The following is a 19,395-nucleotide window of genomic DNA, read 5'->3' as shown; positions in this document are numbered from 1 at the left end:
TCCCCAGAATGTCATGTGACTGGCTCCTATTATTTAGGCCTTAGCTCAAATGTTACCTGCTCTGAGAGGACTTCCTTCATGATGCTATCAATACTCTTTCCAAGTTACTTTTTCGCTCATACATGCACTATTTTATATCCATGACAACTATAATGATCTGGCTTTCCTTGTTTTCTATCCTCCTCAAAATGTGAGTTCTGCAAGAAAATACTTTATTATTGTATCTCCAGCATCTAGAATAACAGGTACTCAATAAATAATTATCGAATTAATGAGTCAAAAAAGATATAATCTCCAATTTTACCTTTCCTGCCATTTAAAAAATGCTAATAAGAAAGCATGGAGTTGTGGAAATATTGATCTTAAACAGCCCTGAATTTTAATCCTATAGCATTATGTGATTTTTGAGTCATTTACTTTATCCTGTTTCTCATCTGTTAAAAAAAAACAAAGCTGCCTGACCTGTGGTGGTGCAGTGGATAAAGCATCGATCTGGAATGCTGAGGTCACTAGTTCAAAACCCTGGGCTTGCCCGGTCAAGGCACATAGGGGAGTTGATGCTTCCTGCTCCCCCCCCTCTTTCTCTCTCTATATATCTGTCTCTCTTCTCTAAAATCATAAGTAAATTAAAAAAAAAGCTGAAAATAAAACCAACCTTGCAAATTTGTTAGTAAAAAGTATAAACATGATCACATGTGGAAACATTAGCAGTTTGAGACCCAATATGGCTGTGGTTTCCAAATATTGATGCTTGGTGGAATCACCTGAAAATCTTTTTTTTTTTAATTTTCTTCATTGATTTTAGAAAGAGAGAGGGAGTGAAATCGTAGTTGCTTCACTGTAGTTGTTCATTGATTGCTTCTTGTGTGTGCCTCGACCAGGCAAGCATGGAATTTTTTTTTTTCCCCCTGTATTTTTCTGAAGCCCGAAACGGGGAGAGACAGTCAGACAGACTCCCGCATGCGCCCGACCGGGGTCCACCTGGCACGCCCACCAGGGGCGACGCTCTGCTGCGACCAGAGCCACTCTAGCGCCTGGGGCAGAGGCCGAGGAGCCATCCTCAGCACCCCGGCCATCTTGGCTCCAGTGGAGCCTAGGCTGCGGGAGGGGAAGAGAGAGACAGAGAGGAAGGAGAAGGGGAGGGGTGGAGAAGCAGATGGGCGCTTCTCCTGTGTGCCCTGGCCGAGAATCGAACCTGGGATTTCCACACGCCAGGCCGACGCTCTACCACTGAGCCAACCGGCCAGGGCCCAAGCATGGGATTTTGAACTGCCGACTTCAGCATTTCAGGTTGAAGTCTATCCACTGTGTCACCACAGGTCAGGCTCACCTGGAAATCCTTACAGCTTTCTGATGTCTTGACTTCCACAACCAAACATTCAAATTTAATTGGTATGGGGTACATCCTGGGCATCAGAATCTTTCAAAGCCCTCCAGGTGATTCTAAAATGGACAGCAAAGTTTAGGAACCACTGTAATAAAGAACAATTGTCTTGATAATTGAATAGTATGGCAAATTCAGAATAAGGATTTTAGGAGGAGCACTCAATTAATCTGTGTATTTTTTGGGCTTCAAATTCAGCTTCCAGAAGGCCTTCCTAAGATTACATTTAACAACTGTGGATCAATATTTTTTTTTTCTTAGTCAACAGTGTACATGTTTATCCAGTAACACATGATAAGGCCATAGCCTAAAACTTCCTGCTTCCTTTTATACTTAGGTAAAAAGACAGTAGCTGTAAGACTTGACTTCTACCTTATACCATACACAAAAATTACTGTGTAATGGCTCATAGAGTTAACTGTAAAACTAAAACAACTTAAGTTTCCAAAAGAAAACACTGACTATCATCATGACGTTAGGACAAAGATGGACACAAAAAAACACCAACTATAAAAGAACTAACCACTGTACTTAATTAAAATAAAAAAGTTTATTGAAAATAAACCAAAAAACTCCCAAACAAAATAAAAAACCTCAAAATTAAAATAACAAATTTTCAGTATCCAGGCTTGCCCTTAATTTGCCAGTGTTTGACTTTGCAACAAGAGCAATACACTGACAAAGATGGATTACCTCTTGAAAGTGAGCTCACCATGAAAACAGAGGAACGTTAAATGCCTATTGCTAAGTAAAATTAGTCATTCTGAAATGACTATATACTGTAAGATCCCAACTATGACATTTTGGAAATGATAACACTATAGAGACAATAAAAAGACCAGTGGTTGCAAGGATAGGAAGGGGGAGGAAAGAAATAAGTGTAACATGGGATTTTTAGAGCAGTGCACCCATTATATACTGTATTTTATAGTAGTGAATGTATGACATTATGCATTTGTCAAAACTTACAGAACTGTACAACACAGCGTGAACCCCAGCATAAACTATTAACTTTATTAAGACTGGCTCATCGGTGTTAACAAATGTATCACACTAATAGAGATGTTAACATGGGAGGAGGAGAGGGAATATATGAGGACTTCATACTTTCTGCTCAAGTTTTCTGTACATCTAAAACAGCTTTAAAAAATGAAGTCTATTAATTAAAAAAAATTTTTTTTGGTTCTGGCCGGTGACTCAGTGGCTAGAGCAGCAGCCCAGCATATGGATGTCCTGGGTTCAATTTCTGGTCAGGGCACACAGGATTAGTGACCATCTGCTTCTTCCTCCCTTCCACAGCCAGTGGCTCAGCGGGTTTGAGGATGGCCCCAGGGTGTTGGGGAAGGCTCCATTGGAGCACATTGGCCTCAGGTGCTAAAAAATAACTTGGTACTCCAGTGTTAGCCCAAGATGGGGTTGCAAGGTTGATGCCGGTTGGGGTGCATGTGGGAGTCTACCTCACTATCTCCCCTCCTCTAACCTAAGAAAATAAATAAAAAGCAATAAAAAAAGTGAGCTCAAAGGTGTTTGTATTAAGTGATGATATGATATCTGTAAAAAGTAACCTCTTTACTGCTGCATTAGTGAACCTCATAACCAGCTGCATTGTAACATGTCAATCATTGAACATTTGTTGGCCATAGCTGTTTTTCAGTGGTTTTAGGGGAAACAATGACTTTATAGGATTCAGAAAACCCAAAAGCCTAAATTTGTTAAACCCTTAATTTTGTCTATATACTTATTCAATAGTCTGAAAAACAAAACAAACAGTATTACAAACTATAGAAATTCTATAGCGTAACTAAATTATGGTCTTTGATTCTGAATAAATCCTATTTAAATTTTTTTTTTTTTGTATTTTTCTAAAGTTGGAAATGGGGAGGCAGTCAGACAGATTCCTGCATGCGCCCCACCAGGATCCACCCAGCATACCCACCAGGGGGTGATGCTCTGCCCATCTGGGGCGTCACTCTGTTGCAACCAGAGCCATTCCACTGCCTGAGGCAGAGGCCATAGAACCATCCTTAGTGCCAGGGCCAACTTTGCTCCAATGGAGCCTCGGCTGTGGGAGGGGAAGAGAGAGACAGAGAGGAAGGAGTGGGGGAGGGGTAGAGAAGCAGATGGGTGCTTCTCCTGCATGCCCTGGCCGGGAATCAAACCTGGGACTCCTGCACGCCAGGCCAATGCTCTACCACTGAGCCAACCGGCCAGGGCTAATCCTATTTAAATTTTAAGAAAGTTAACTGCGTATCAAAAATAATTTTTGTTTTAAAGTGAGAGGAGGGGAGTCTGACCAGGCGGTGGTGCAGTGGATAGAGTGCCAGCCTGGGATGCTGAGGACGTGGGTTCGAAACCCCAAGGTCAATGGCTTGAGCACAGGCTAATCCAGCTTCAGTGTGGGCTCACCAGCTTGAGTGCGAGGTTGCTGGTTTAAGCATGGGATCATAGACATGACTCAATGGTCACTGGCTGAAGATCAAAGGTCACTGGCTTGAGCAAGGGTTCACTGGCTGGGCTGGAGCCCCCTGGTCAAGGTACGTATGAGAAAGCAACCCATTAACAACTGAAGTGGTGCAACAAGTTGATGCTCATCATCTCTCTCCCTTCCTGTCAATCCCTCTCTCTCAAATAAAAAAAAAATAAAGTGAGAGGAGGGAAGGTAGATTCCTGAAAGGGCCCTGACCCAGATCCACATAGCAACACCCGTCTGGGGCTGACACTCGGACTAACCGAGCTATCCTCAGCACCCAGGGCTGATCCTGGAACGAATAGAGCCACTGGCTGAGATGGGAAGAGAGAAAGAGAAGAGGGAGAGGGAGGGGAAGAGAAGCAAGATGGTCACTTCTCCTGTGCCCTGACTGAGGATCAAACCTGGGACTTCTGCACACCAAGCCGACGCTCTATCCACTTCAAGGCTTCAAATTTTATTTTAATAAAATTAAGGACTGCTTCTGCTTTAAAAAGAGATTTCTTTAAATGTAAGGCCATTTTTTCTTATGCTACACTGGACATAAAACACATTTGCTCATAATCCGTAGAAAATGCTTGTATTATAACACTAACAGTCTTTAATAATTTTTTAAAACCAATACGCCAACTTCTTCAGATTGATAAACTCATCCGTCTATCCAGAAATGCAACTTGATCCCACAAGTTGAAATGCTTTTTCTATAAAAATTGGTACACATAAAATAAATGTTTTAGGTATTTACTTCCTATTCAAAAGTTTTAAACTTCCAAAACATAGCAGTACAATTTAAAAACTTTTGTTTCTTTAAATTTTTAAAAAATTGATTTACAGGAAGGAGAGAGAGAGAGAGAGAGAGAGAGAGAAACACTGATTTGCTGTTCACCCATTTGTGCATTCACTGGTTGGCTCCTATATGTGTCCTGACTGGGGATCAAACCTACAACCCTGGTGCATTAGGATGATATTCCAACCAACTGAGCCAGGACTATAAACTTTCACTGTTAATAGCACATTTCCATCTCTGCTTTTTTTTTTTTTAATTTTTATTTATTCATTTTAGAGAGGAGAGGGAGAGACAGACAGAGAGAGAGAGAGAGAGAGAGAGAGAGAGGAGAGACAGAGAGAGAAGGGGGGAGGAGCTGGAAGCATCAACTCCCATATGTGCCTTGACGAGGCAAGCCCAGGGTTTCGAACTGGTGACCTCAGCATTTACACGTTGACGCTTTATCCACTGCGTCACCACAGGTCAGGCTCTCCATCTCTGCTTTTTGCAAGTAATGGAAATATATTAGATGTACATCAGGAAATAGAAGTATGATTTAAATTTTTAATTTATTCATTTTAGAGAGGAGAGGGAGAGAGAGGGAGAGAGAGAGAGAGAGGAGAGACAGAGAGAGAAGGGGGGAGGAGCTGGAAACATCAACTCCCATATGTGCCTTGACCAGGTAAGCCCAGGGTTTCAAACCGGCGACCTCAGCATTTCCAGGTTGACGGTTTATCCACTGCGCCACCACAGGTCAGGCTTAGAAGTATGATTTAAATGAACACAATAAGGGCATAATTTATAAACGCATAACTTTAGTCAAACTTTGTTGTACAACAAAAAGACTAATGGCTTGCTTGGTCCAATTAGTATTAAAAACAGACTGTCACATATATATATACACACACACACACACACACACACACACACATGAAAATAAACATTTTGTTCTGGTTATTTCATGATCTTCAATAAAATAGAATAAAAAGTAAAGTATTACATGTAATAATATGTTTTTGTAAAGATTTTTCTTTAGATGAAAATTCTAAAGCAAAGGATGTGATAATCTTAAGAAAGTAACATGGATTAGTAAGGTTAATAAATATATTTTGGCAAATTGAGTTAGGTGGCTCAAACTCTATCAGATGCTCCTCTCATCAGAAGAGGATGCTGTAAGTGTCTATGAACCAAACTGAGTAGGAAAGAGATTGTTTTTGGCACACCGGCAGTCTTTCCCATCAGTAATTGGCTTTTTAAATAATTAGAAACAGCTTAATCCTGAAAAGTTACTGCTAGATGGTTGGAAAGAACTATTATTAGACTGTGAAAATTTCTAACACAAATGCATTGACAAACATCACTCCCAGCCTAAGACTCGTTATCAAATAGAAATGTTCCCTATGTTGGTCTTAAAACACAAAAAATGGGAAAACGTTAAGTATCTCAAAAATGAAAATATGAAAAAACACCTCAAAATTCTGAAAAGCACATGATCAACATGATTTACTTTAGCTATCTAAAAGTATGCTTCTTTTATTCCAAAAAAGTCTATTTACAAGGTATGCTTACATGGCACATTAAAAGACATGTATCAAGGGTTAATAAGTCATTATAGCAGTTTTATAAAGATTCATATTTTTTCAAATATTAGTCATTATTAAAAAGATTTAAAAGGCTGTAAACTGTGATTGCCGTGAGAGAGCACGTGATCTTAGGGGAAGAAACATCTCACTAGAGTTTCCACACGTTCCTTCTTCTAACTGCAGCTCTGGGGGCAGTGGAGGAGCCCCAGGATCCCCAGGTCTGGGAAGTGTAGTTGAAGAGAAGGTAGGAGTTTCAGTTTTGCCTACTTCTAGAACAGGCAAATTCAGAGATGAATTAGTAGAGAAAAAGAAGGCTGTGCTGGATTCTCCTTCTGGATGGTACATGATAGTGGACGCTCTCTGCTTTTCAGAGAAATTAGTCTCATCTGAGTTTGATCTAGAGAGGTTGTTTGTAGCTCCATCTGGAAAAGGCTCACAGTTGCTCCCTTTTAGTCCTACAATGAAATTATTCAAATGTTAATAAAAAAGTAACCAAAAAACTCCAAAATTGAGTCTATGCCTATCTTGTAACTTTTTAAACAATTAAGAAACATTTTTTTAATTTATTGATTTTAGAGAAAGAGGAAGAGGGAGGGGAGAGAGGGAAAGGGGGAGGGAGTGTGGGAGACAGAGAGAGAGAGGGAGAGAAACACTGATTTGTTGTTTCACCTGTTTGCACTCATTGGTTGATTCCTGTTTGTCCCCAACCGGGGATTGAACCCACAACCCTGGAACATCAGAACGACACTCCAACCAACTGAGCTACCCAGTTAGGACCCATCTTGTAACTTTTTTTTTTTAAATTTTTTTTTTAAATTTATTCATTTTAGAGAAGAAGGGGTGAGGGGGGGGGAAGGGGGAGGAGCAGGAAGCATCAACTCCCAAATGTGCCTTGACCAGGCAAGCCAGGGTTTTGAACCGGCAACCTCAGTGTTTCTAGGTTGACGTTTTTTTTTTTATCCACTGCACCACCACAGGTCAGGCCCATCTTGTAACTTTTTAAAGATTATAAACTAGTTACCATACAAACAAAACAAATAGCAATTTATAAATTTTCATAATCTATTTCACATTTCATTTTCCTTTCCCTACAAATATGAAATGTAACTATTATTTACATTTTCTAGGTAAGAAAATAGTCTCAAGGAAGCTAAATGACATAATATAAAATCACTCAATTTGTATACTTATATACTTAACCACTAAAGGGCCTGGGAAAAATAAAGTAGCCCTGAAAGTTTTTCATAAAATAAATGGCTTTCACAACAAATATTCCTTAGCATACTGGCACAAAAAAGCATTACCCAATAGAAACAAAATTTAAACAGGGCATATGCTAAAATTCTATGAGTTAATTAATGCCAGTTGCTGAATCCGGAATCAGAGGGTGTAAGAAGTGAAAGGGATTTCAGAGATCATTTGGGGTAGACTCTCACTATTAGAAATGAGAAAACCAACTGAATTGGGCAGTTAAGCCAGGCCCAACATTCCAGGACTATTTCATGGGAAAGGGAAACTTAGATCCCAGGTCTCCTCTCCACATTAATAATGTCCTGGTTTCAACCTATTTACTTAAATGATGGTGGTGTTCTGCCCAAAGATTTTTACCATATCTGAATGATACAGTCAACAACTGGTCTCACTATAGAAAGACTAAACACAAACACAGTTTATCTTTCTGTTAGGCTTAGCAAATATTCAACCTATAACTATCTATAGATATAGGACCTTCTGAGTTGACAAATTTTATGTAAAACCTGCAAAGTCTGTAAAGCACATTTCTTTCTCTTTTTTTTTTTTTTTTACAGAGAGATGGATAGACAGGGACAGACAGACAGGAATGGAGAGATGAGAAGCATCAGTCATTAGTTTTTCGTTGCGCATTGCAACACCTTAGTTGTTCATTGATTGCTTTCTCATATGTGCCTCGACCGTGGGCTACAGCAGACCGAGTAATGGGAGCCAGCGACCTTGGGTCCAAGCTGGTGAGCTTTGCTCAAACCAGATGAGCCATGCTTAAGGTGGCGACCTTGGGGTCTTGAACCTAGGTTCTCCGCATCCCAGTCCGACGCTCTATCCACTGCACCACCACCTGGTCAGGCTGTAAAGCACATTTCTATGTCATTTTTTTCCACTAGTTTTTCAACTTCACAATAAATTCAGCACTTCTGTTCCATGCTATAGAAACTATTTTCTTTCTTAAGTATGGCTCAAAAGGGGAAACTCCCAATGTGTTCTAGCATGGACTCACAGTGAGCTCCTTAAAGGTGGAGCCCTAAGTTACTCATTTCTGTAGCCCTAGAACCTAGAACAGCTGGAGAGCTGTATCATGTTCACATTTAACTTAAGTGCTCTGGAGAGAGACAGAGGGGAGATGGAAGTTTCGAGGGCAAGGAGGATTTAAATTATATAGGCAAACAACATTTTTTAAAAAATTTATTTATTTATTTATTCATTTTAGAGAGGAGAGGGAGACAGAGAGAGAGAGAAGGGGGGGAGGAGCTGGAAACATCAACTCCCATATGTGCCTTGACCAGGCAAGCCCAGGGTTTCGAACCGGCAACCTCAGCATTTCCAGGTTGACGCTTTATCCACTGTGCCACCACAGGCCAGGCTTAGGCAAACAACATTTTAATCAATGCGTGTGTGTGCTCCAGGGTGAAGGTGAAAGAGAGAGGTGAGCTGGCCATTCCCTTCTTCAATCTCAGTTCCCATGACTCTCTCATTTTACCAGACTGAGTACAACTCTGGTGTTTAAAGTTATCTATAATTTAGCCTGACCTGTGGTGGCGCAGTGGATAAAGTGATGACCTGGAATGCTGAGGTTGCTGGTTCAAAACCCTAGGCTTGCCCGGTCAAGGCACATATGGGAGTTGATGCTTCCTGCTCCTCCCCCTTCTTTCTCTCTCTCTTTCTCTCTCTCCTCTCTAAAATAAATGAATCAAATCTTTAAAAAAATTTTAAAAATATGAAAGTTATCTATAATTTACAGAACATGATTCTTATAAACACTGCCACTACTTCATCTTGTGATCAACTGGCAGGAGAAAAACTATCATAGTCAGGATTTATTAAAATACTTTGTCTACATACTATTCCTTATGTATTATGTGCATTTTCCGGGGTTAGATTAATTTGACATTCTGCTACTTTAGAAACAAACCCCTATGTAGATTGGAACTTTGTTACCGTTAAATTTCCTATAAATGATATTATTAAATGAATATAAATACTGAACATTGAGTGATATTCCACTTTTCCAATGTAATGATATAAAGTTAAAAATGCAAATGAATGTAACTCTGAAGCTTAAACTTTTCAGTAAAAGCAAAATGATCACTTCTTGGTTTTCTTTTACATTTTACTTTTAAGAGCATTGTTACATTTAAATTAACTCTTGGCAGCGGTAGAGCGTCGGCCTGGCGTGCGGGGGACCCGGGTTCGATTCCCGGCTAGGGCACATAGGAGAAGCGCCCATTTGCTTCTCCACCTCCCCCCTTCCTCTCTGTCTCTCTCTTCCCCTCCCACAGCCAAGGCTCCATTGGAGTAAAGATGGCCCGGGCGCTGGGGATGGCTCCTTGGCCTCTGCCCCAGGCGCTAGAGTGGCTCTGGTTGCGGCAGAGCATCGCCCCCTGGTTGGCAGAGCATCGCCCCTGGTGGGCGTGCCGGGTGGATCCCGGTTGGGCGCATGCGGGAGTCTGACTGTCTCTCCCCGTTTCCAGCTTCAGAAAAATACAAAAAAAAAAAGATAAATTAACTCTTGGTTACCTAAGATATTTACCTTTCAGATGTTCTAGTTTTATATTCCGAAGTTTCAGCACTTCATCTGTAATCTTTTGTATCAGAAAGTTCTGTGTTTTTTCTCGACGAATAGATTCAACAAGGGTATCTAGTCCTTTGGGGTTTTCTTGTAAGTAGTCTAACAATTTTCCAGCCCTTTTTCTACTTGATGTTCGGCAAGAAATTTCTTCAGTGTCTTCTCTACTTAGTATTTTTTTTGCACGTAGATGATCAAAATGTCTCTCAGCTATGATTTTTTCACACAGATACACACGCAAATTTTCTAAAGCCTGAAAGACATAAAATGTGCTTCAATGTTATTTTTAACACCTAAGGAAATCACATGATAATCCATTAGGAATCTTAACTGGTGGGAGAAGACATCCTAAAGTCAGGAGGTTCAGGTTTACTAAAATGCATCCTATTGCCTGACCTATGGTGGCGCAGTGGATAAAACACTGACCTGGAATGCTGAGGTCGCTGGTTCAAAACCTTGGGCTGGCCTGGTCAAGTCACATATGAGAAACAAATACTACAATTTGATGCTTACCATTCCTTCCCCTCTTCTCTCCCTGTCTCTAAAATCAATAAAATCTTAAAAATAAATATGTAAAATGCATATTATTAAGATAAAGGTCCAAGCAGACAAAAGTAGGTTCTAGATTAGACATATCCTCACAGCTTCTGTCCTGCTCTGGTCTCATTTTCACACCTATAAACAAGACCACACTATTGTAAAGAGCAGCCACTGTCATCCAGAGGGCCAGGGTCCATGGAAATAGGGAAGTCTGCTGAGGGCCACCTTTGGGGGTAAAGATGAGAGCAGAAGCTTCCACATACTTTAGTTAATATTTATCAAGGAGCCAGGATTAGTCAGGACCAGAGAGGATAACTTAGTGAGAGGTCTCATATCATATAACTTTCTCATGTTTGTTAATTTTCCATCTTCCTACGGTAAAATCATTTAAAAACTACCCACTAAACTATAATGGCCCATAATGTATCTATATCTGGAGTCAGTTGCAAAGACTATAACTCAAGTGAGTCAGTGGTAAGAAAGGAGGTAGTTAGATGGGGGTGGAGAAATGAAACCTGAAGGAATAGTGAATGGGGGAAGAAATTAAAGAAACAAAGAAGAAATCACAACAAACAGGCCTAGATCTGAAAAGTAGCTTATGGGGCTTTATTAGCAGAAAAATGGCCTGGGTCCCAATAAGTAGCATTAATAGTCCTACTTCAGTGATTGCATTCTAATTCCTCCATTTATTATATATGTGACCATGTGTAACTTAACTCCTCTGTGCCTCAGTTTCCTCATCTAAGTGTTATGAGGAATAAATACATGTAAAGTTCTTAGGAAAGTGCCTGGTACATACAAAATGATCAATAAATGTTAGTGATAGTGACAATGATAATTTAACTCACATTTATAATGATGAGCAAAAGGCAATGGAAGATTTTAGAAATACCCTAGTATATGGCGGCAGAAAAGTTGGCTAGGTGAAGGGTTCCTATAGTTCTCAGTTTGCTGAACCCCCACATTGATTTACTTATTCACACAACAAACATTTCTTATATCTAAATATCTAATACTCTAAGTACTAAGCATGCAAAGATCAACAAGACTTGAATCCTGCTTGCAAAGGGCACATGCTCTGGTTGGAGAATATATATTACATGTAAGCCAATAATTTTAAGACAATGTGATATGCTCCAGGAAAAAAAAAGACTATTGGCCAAGTACTGGGGAAGCACAAGTAAGCAACTGACTCAACCTCCAGGACCTGGGAATTTTACAGAGGCTACACTTTTGCTAGAGATATGAAGGTGCACAGTGGGGAAATACTGAGAAGTCTGGGGCAGCTGGAACAGGCTGCATGTGATAGGGTGGTGAGAAATGTAGTTAGGAAGGAAAATTGAATCATGGAGGAATTTTTATAACAGTTGAGGAACACACATTTCCTTATAGCCAAAAGAGTCATCCAAAGTTTATAAATAAGAAGCAGTTAAGAAAAGTTTTACAGAGAACGAGGAGGAGCAAAAAGTGGGGTCAAAGGAAACAAATTAGAAGATGCTGCAATACCTTACATATGTTGAGTGCATAAACTGAAGCTGTGAAGATAGAGACAGACTAGATTTAAAAGATAAACTCCTTGAAAAACCTCATCGTTAATTATACCACCTATACATTGATGATCCCCAAATTCTGTATTATTTTTAAAATATTTTTTTCCTTTTTATTGAATTTATTGAGGTGACACTATTATACAATGTCATGGGTTAACAAAATCATACAGGTTTCAGGTGCACAATTCTACAACCCAGCACCTATACACTATCTTGTGTGTTCACCACCCTGTCCAGTCTCCAGTGATGATTCCCAAATTTGTGTATGTGATCAAGACTTTCTCAACCTAGACCTCCCAAAGATACTTCAAATTCAGGATGTCCAAAACCAAATTCATCTCCCCCTACTCTTTTCCTCTCATGTTCCCAACTCACTTGGGAATACCACACCCATCCAATCATGCTACAGACTTACAACTGAACCTTGACTTATTTCTCTTTCACTCACTTACCAAGACCTGCCACTCTACCCCTTATATTTATATAATCTGCCCCTTCACTTCACCTCTATTATTAGCATTACTCTAGTTCAGGTCCTTGTGATATACTGCATGGACTGTTAACAATGGATACCTAGCTATACTTCCTACTCCACTGCTCCCCCTAAAACTTCTCCTTTACTCTACCAGCTCTTACAACTCTTCAAGAGAAAACAGAAACCTGGAGTGTTATAGTTAATACAGAAATGTCATCAGGTAACTTTTTAAAAATTTAACACTGTGTTCTACTCTTGACTTAAAAGCATAAATTTCTTCAACAACGGCAGAAGAGTAGAGAAGTTAATTAAGAGCATGGCTCTGGTCTCAGACCGACCTCAGTTCAAATCTTGAATCCACCATATACTTCTGTGAGAGTTGGGCTAAGTTATTACCTTTCTAAACATCCTGATCCTTACTGACAAAATACTATTACTTACTTTGGAGGACTCCTAGGAGGACTAAATGGGACAATGAATATAAAGGCTTAACAGTCTGTGATACACAGGAAGTGCTCAATAAATAATCGTTATTTGATAATAGCAGACAGGGCACTTCACACTATGGATCTGCCACCTCTATGGTCCTGGTACCTTATGCTATACCTAAAACTGCTGTTTGTCATTCTATATTTCTTTACATTGTTACCTTTGCCTTGTTTTTTCTTCTCTATACTCCAAGTCACTATTCATCCTTTAAGAATCAGGACAGTGGTCATCTCCTTCAGGAAGATTTTCCTAAACTCTGCAGAAAAAGTTAGGCACCCTCTCCTCTGTCCTTGCAGGACCCTGTGTATGCATTTCTCTCACACACACACACACACACACACACACACACACACACACACACACACACACCAGGACTCTACTTTTCATCTCCCAATTCATTCCCAGACATTCTCATTCTGTCCTACTACTCTCCTCAAAGTCACCAATTGCCTCCTTAATGTGAAATCTGATACTTTTTAGTCATCTTACTTCTCAGCAGCACGGACACAGATGACCACTCCCTCCTTGAAATACTCTTTTCTTGTCTTCCTATATTATACAACACTCTCCAGGCTTTCTTCCCATCTCTATGGCTATAACTTCTCACTTTTCAAAACTCTTCAATGATCTCCTTCTTCCCTTCTAGTTTGCAACTTCTAGGTGAACTCATTCAATCTCACTTGTATACTGCTCACAAAAATTAAGGGATATTTTATAGCTTCATATTCATTTTAAAATATTCCCTAATTTTTGGGAGCAGTACATTTCTAGCTCAGATCTCTGACTTTCAGACTTGTTGGTCAAGTTGCTGATTTGACATTGCTAGTTACTAACCTGATTCTACTCTCTACCTAAACTCCCACCACATTCACTCAATCATCAAGGCCTATCATTTCTATTTCAAAAATGCATCTGGAATTCTGCTCCATTCATTTCCACTATCTTTACCCAGATCCAAATCACCATCCTCTCTCAACTATATAAATTCTGAGTCTCTTCACTGGTGTCCTTCCTTTCACTTTTACTGTCCTCAGTACATACAACAGGCAAAGGGATCTTTTAAAAATATAACATTAGGAATCTGGCCAGTTAGCTCAGTGGTATAGCATCAGCGGGCATGTGGAAGTCCTGGGTTCAATGCCTGGTCAAGGCACACAGGAGAAACACCCATTTGCTTCTCCACCCCTCCCCCTCACTTCTCTCTCTCTTTACCCCTCCTGCAGCCATGGCTTGACCGAATGAGTTGGACCCAGGTACTGAGTGAGGATGGCTCCCTGGCCTCTGCCTCAGGCTCTAAGAACAGCTCAGTTCGGAGCAATAGAGCAACACCACAGATACACGGAGCATCACCCCCTGTGGGCTTGCCAGGTGGATCCTCATTGGGGCAAGGGCAGGAGTCTGTCTCTCTGCCTCCCTTCCTCTCACTGAATTTATTTAAAAAAATACATATATATATATATATATATATATATATATATATAAAAATATATAAAATCTTCAATAGGTCCCTTCCACACTTGGGGAAAAAAATCCAAAATTTTACTACCATCAGTAAGACCCTTCATAATTTGGGTCTAGCCTAAACTTCCTAACTTCCCCTCAGGGAACCTTCTGCCTCTTCCAATTTCCCCAAGTCACCAAGATCTTGCTTGTATTAGGTCCTTTGCAAATTCTGTTCTGCCTAGAATGCTCTTCCCCCAGTTCTGTCATATTCTTCAAGAACCACTTTAACTGTAACCTTTTCTGACTATCCTATCTCAAGTAGATGCCCCTGTTTTGTCTCCTTAATAGTACTTACCATAATTTGTAATTATAAATTTATTTGTTTTCATCCCTAATGACCTCCATGTTTGAAGCTGTCAAAAACCAGCTATGTTCCGTTCTCCTCTGTATACCTTAAACTTAGCAGAGTGCTAAGTAGATAATTAGGGATGAATTTTTTTCTTTTTTTTTAAATTTAGTGAGAGAGACAGGAAAGAAGAGATGAGAAGCATCAACTTGTCCTTGCAACACTTTAATTGTTCACTGATTGCTTCTTATGTGTGCCTTGATGGGAGGGGGGGAGCTCAGCACTAGCTGAGCCAGTGCCCTTGGGCTCAAGCTAGCAACCCTGCGCTCAAGCTGGTGAGCCAGTGCTCAAGCTGGATGAGCCAGTACTAAGCCAGGGTTTCCAATCTGGGTCCTCAGCATCCCAGTTCTATACTGGATCCACTGCGCCACGGCTTGGTCAGGTGGATGAATGTTTTGTAGCTTGTAATTATCATTTTATGTCTATTGCCCTCCTAAGAAACCAAGCTCTTTTCAAACTAGGGCTGTGTCTTAGTTTTAAATTTTTGAACTGTTGGATTCAACTACAGTATCAGCCTCACAGCAGCATGTAACCCATATTAATAAAACTGAACTGAATTCAACCAAAAAGATGGAGTAAATGACTAGCTGGGGCAGAAGGGAAGGAAGAGCATAGTGAAGAAGGATGGGTGATGGTATACTATTCATCAGAGGACAGAGCAGAAATATCAAGCAATTTTGGGGGGGAGGAAAAGTTCAATATTAGACAAGTGGAGGAGAAATCTGCAGGATGTAAAAGTGGATTTCCAGCAGCAGATATCTGAAAATAAGTGACTGTAGTTGAGAGCGAAGAAAGTCCAAATATGTGGGTGAACATTTAAAAACCTTCTAAGGTCATAAACCATTTTGAAAATATCGTGACAAAATTTTTTGAGAAAAATATGTGCACATACTTTTTTTAAATAGACCTTGAAACATGTCCATGATTCCCCAAGGTTATGAACTTCTGACATGGTTGTAAAATGAAACCATGGAGATGAATAGTATCAAGGAACTCAGGAAAAAGTAAGGTTTGGAAGCCATTCTTTGCATCTGTGTTTGTGTACAAGTTTTATACTCTCCCTCTTATAACCTCTCACTGCCTGTTTTATCAGTTGTAAAATGGGAATGAAAATGCTCTATGTTGTAAACATTAAATGGGAAGATCCTAAATTGTGGGACACAGCATTTAGAACATAGCAAGTCTAGCTCTTGGAGTTCACGGCTCACTAGCACACATCTTGAGTAAGACAGCACTCATGTATTATCAATGTCCCAATCGTATCTCAACTAGAACGTAAAGCAAGGGCCTGTAGTTTTTTTTCTATTTGGCCAGACCAAGGGACAGTACTTTCCATAGAGTAAATGATCCATAAATATCTGCTGAATGAGGAAACTAAGGCACTAGTTTCAGTTATGCCCAGTTTCCTTCTGCTAATGGGTCCAATAGTAATCATGAGTACAATATAATAAGCCTCACGGGGGAGAGAAAAGGAGGGGATTTGAAATAGATGAACATCTGAAGAGCTGTTGTCCTGTCCACTTCACAAAGACGACTTTGTAAGTTTTAAGCCAGAACATACTTCATATCAAGTGCGTGTTTTTAATTTGAATTGATATAAACTATCGTAGTGGCTGGCATTCATATAGGTCTCAACCGGCAAAACAACTAAAGGCATAAGAAAAAAAAAGCCGAATCTCAACAAGCCATTGTTTAAAAATATATATTAAGATTTTTCTGCAGCATGCAAGCAGAATTACAAAATTTACTGAATATTTTCAACGTTTGCTTGTAAATTATTTACCGGCCACCTGTATTCATCCCCCTCCCCTCAATTTAACTATGTGGGCGTCTGCTTACTAGGGGAATTCCAGGTTGTGCTTTCCGCTGCTGAGCTTCCCCCTAGCCGCTTTGCAAAGGAGTTTCGCATATCTGCACCTCTGCTCGGGCTCCTGTGTCTGGTCGAGCCTCTGCTCCAGGTTGAGCCAGCAGGCTGGGGAATTGGGACTCCAGGATGAACGTGAGCCTTCGATCCCTAACCAGGCGGCTCCAAAGCGCAGGGGGAGGACACAACCTGGGGATAGGTGAGGAGTGGGCAAGAAGCCGACTGCGAAGAAACGCTCCACTGAAGAAGGTTTCAGCCACTCACGCCCTGATTTTAGCAACTTAAAAAGTCGATCAACTGGTCGCGGGGCCGGGGAGAAATACTTCCACACAGGCCGCTCGGGCGTAGGGCCCCGGGCGCCGCGGCCCGCCCCTCCCACCCGCAGGCTCCTCCCCCGACCCCGACCCAGGTTCCGACTCCGGGTTTCCGCTTTCCTCCTCCGCCGCCAACTGCAGCCCGCCCCCAGCCCGCGGGGCGCCTGGGCGAGAGAGGGCTACTCACGTCCTTCTTCACTTCAGTCAGGTCCTCCTCGGTGAGCGACAGCGCAGCGGGCTCCATGGCGCAGGCGGGGGATGGCGCCTCTTCCGGGTCCGGGAGCTCCGGCTGCGCCGCCCCACCTAAACCGGGGGCTTCGGCCTCGGTAGGAGGGGCGAGAGGCGGGGGCGGAGCGGGTCGCAGGAAGAGCGCTGCCTCTTCGGAAACAGAAAGGCTCGGGAGTCAAACCGTAGCACTCCCGGCCCTCCCTCTAGTCTAAGGCGACAGCGATGCACACCTAGGAGTCCCGACGCGGCTCTCGGAACTCCGCTCCTTCCCTCTCCGGGAGGCTGGACGCAGGTGACTTTCCTCGGTGAGGCAGGGCCACAGGCAGAGCCCGCCCCTTCCACGCGGCAGCCAATCAGTGTCAGCCTTCGGGCCCAATCCGTCCCTGCCCCCGGCCGATCCTTTCAGGCGTGGCTCCGCCCACAGCCTCAGGGCTTGCGTGTGGCTGCAATTAGGCCTCCCGGAAAGGAATCGTTTCCGTGGGTGGAACCCGTTGCTTCTTGGCCCTCGGGCACTCCCGCCTTCGCGGACTGCTCTCTGGTGGAGTTTCATCTCGGCAGGCCTGTGCTTTTGGGTTCCTCCCCTCTTCCCAGACCTTGCCCTACAACTTCCTGTTGCAGTGTTTGCTCAATCAAGTCTTTAAATTATTTGCTCTCACGCAGACAAGCACAGCGTGTACACAGACGCGCACACAGCCTGACTGCGGTGCCGTTTACAATCCCATCCTTTAACATCTAATTTAACGTCTGTATTTTTCATCTGTGTAACGAAGCTATGTCTACCTCAATAGGGCTGCGGTGAGAATTAAATATGATAAATGTTAAGTTTCTAGAGGTACTTGGCACATATTGTGCACTCGGTTTATTTATTATCTTGTATTACTCAAACACTTATGTTTTACGCGTCTTATACTGTAAGAGTTCTCCCATTTTACTGAGGGAGACTGAGGAGCACACAGCTATTTCCAGGATGGTGTTCTATTACAGGTGTGTATGAAGCAACAAGCAATATGAGTGAGGGACCCTCAAAACAGGACCTTGGGGCCCAGCCGTTGTTTGGACAATATGCTAAATAAACTGGAAATAAGCTAGATGGTATTTGAAATTACGGAATTTCAAATTAAAATTTGTAGATTAAAATGATAGGAATACTAAAGACAAACTTGGGAACTCCAATATTTAAGGGAAGAGAAAGCAAAAGAATCAGAAAAGAAAAATATTGCCAAAGCCACGCCAATGTATATTGATCACAACATTGGCATTCTGCTTTTAACATCCACATTATGTCATATATCTTTTCCCACATTGGTATGCAGTATTTTTTCTGATTGCTTCATCTTTTGTCACCATGGTATTACCCAATTTACTCAACGATTTGTTTGTTCATCTCACAGATATTTACTGAATGTCAGCTACGAGTCAGACATTATTCTAGGTACTTGAGAAAACAGCTGTGAATAAAATAGATATAGTTCTCTTTGCTTCTGGAATTTAAATTCTAGTGTATGTGTGTTTGGCGCAGGCATATAGACATTTGAAAAATGTTACATAAATTATTTATTATGTTAGATGATAACCAGTAAGAGAAGCAATAAAACAGAAAAGTAGGGTGAGGCTTTATGGAGAGGTAACGTTTAAAATATGATGATTAATGAAGACCTCTCTGAAAAGGAGAGATTTTAGTTACCACCTGAAAAAAGTGAGGGAATGAGCCATAGGACATATGGAGAAAGAACATACGAGTATAGAGAACAGACAATGCAAAGGATTCAGTGTGTCTGGGAAGGACCTGAGGTCCTTGTTTTCCACTTGTAAAAGTTTACTCTGACATTGTTCTGAGTCATATGGATTCACTCTGAGTCACACGGGAAGCCACTGGAAGGTTCTGAGCAGAGAAGTGACATGATCCGATTTATGATTTGAAAAAGAGCACTTTCACTTTTGACTTGAAGGGAAGGAGGATGGAAGAGTGAAGACCAGTTAGGAGACGATTTCCATTATGAGCCCTGAGGACGTGGTGGCTCAGAAAAGGTTGGTAGCAGTGAAGATGGTGAGGAGTGGGAAGTGATTTC

General features: G+C 41.4%; 1 protein-coding gene across 1 annotated transcript; it reads right to left on the bottom strand.

Moving 5' to 3' along the window:
• Positions 1–2,377: 2,377 nt before the first annotated feature.
• BCL10 (BCL10 immune signaling adaptor) lies at positions 2,378–17,751 on the bottom strand. The gene is made up of 3 exons (XM_066268762.1): positions 17,286–17,751; positions 9,982–10,270; positions 2,378–6,655 (listed from the first exon to the last, which is right to left on the bottom strand). Exons 1-3 carry the CDS (start codon positions 17,340–17,342, stop codon positions 6,285–6,287), a joined length of 717 nt encoding a protein of 238 aa, XP_066124859.1. The 5' UTR covers positions 17,343–17,751; the 3' UTR covers positions 2,378–6,284.
• Positions 17,752–19,395: the final 1,644 nt, after the last annotated feature.

This window comes from Saccopteryx bilineata, chromosome 3 (genome assembly GCF_036850765.1).
Source record: "Saccopteryx bilineata isolate mSacBil1 chromosome 3, mSacBil1_pri_phased_curated, whole genome shotgun sequence".
NCBI classification, from domain to species: domain Eukaryota; kingdom Metazoa; phylum Chordata; class Mammalia; order Chiroptera; family Emballonuridae; genus Saccopteryx; species Saccopteryx bilineata.
Note: the sequence above shows the minus strand (reverse complement) of the source record. Positions and strands in the feature narration are given on the sequence as shown.

What these genes read in the sequence shown, in the direction of transcription:
- BCL10 (XM_066268762.1), bottom strand. Translation starts at nt 17,342, where the DNA reads ATGGAGCCCGCTGCGCTGTCGCTCACCGAGGAGGACCTGACTGAAGTG. An exon ending in TGACTGAAGTGAAGAAGGAC is followed by an intron (nt 10,271 to 17,285) that starts GTGAGTAGCCCT and finishes TATGTCTTTCAG; the next exon opens with GCTTTAGAAAATTTGCGTGT. An exon ending in AAAACTAGAACATCTGAAAG is followed by an intron (nt 6,656 to 9,981) that starts GTAAATATCTTA and finishes ATTTCATTGTAG; the next exon opens with GACTAAAAGGGAGCAACTGT.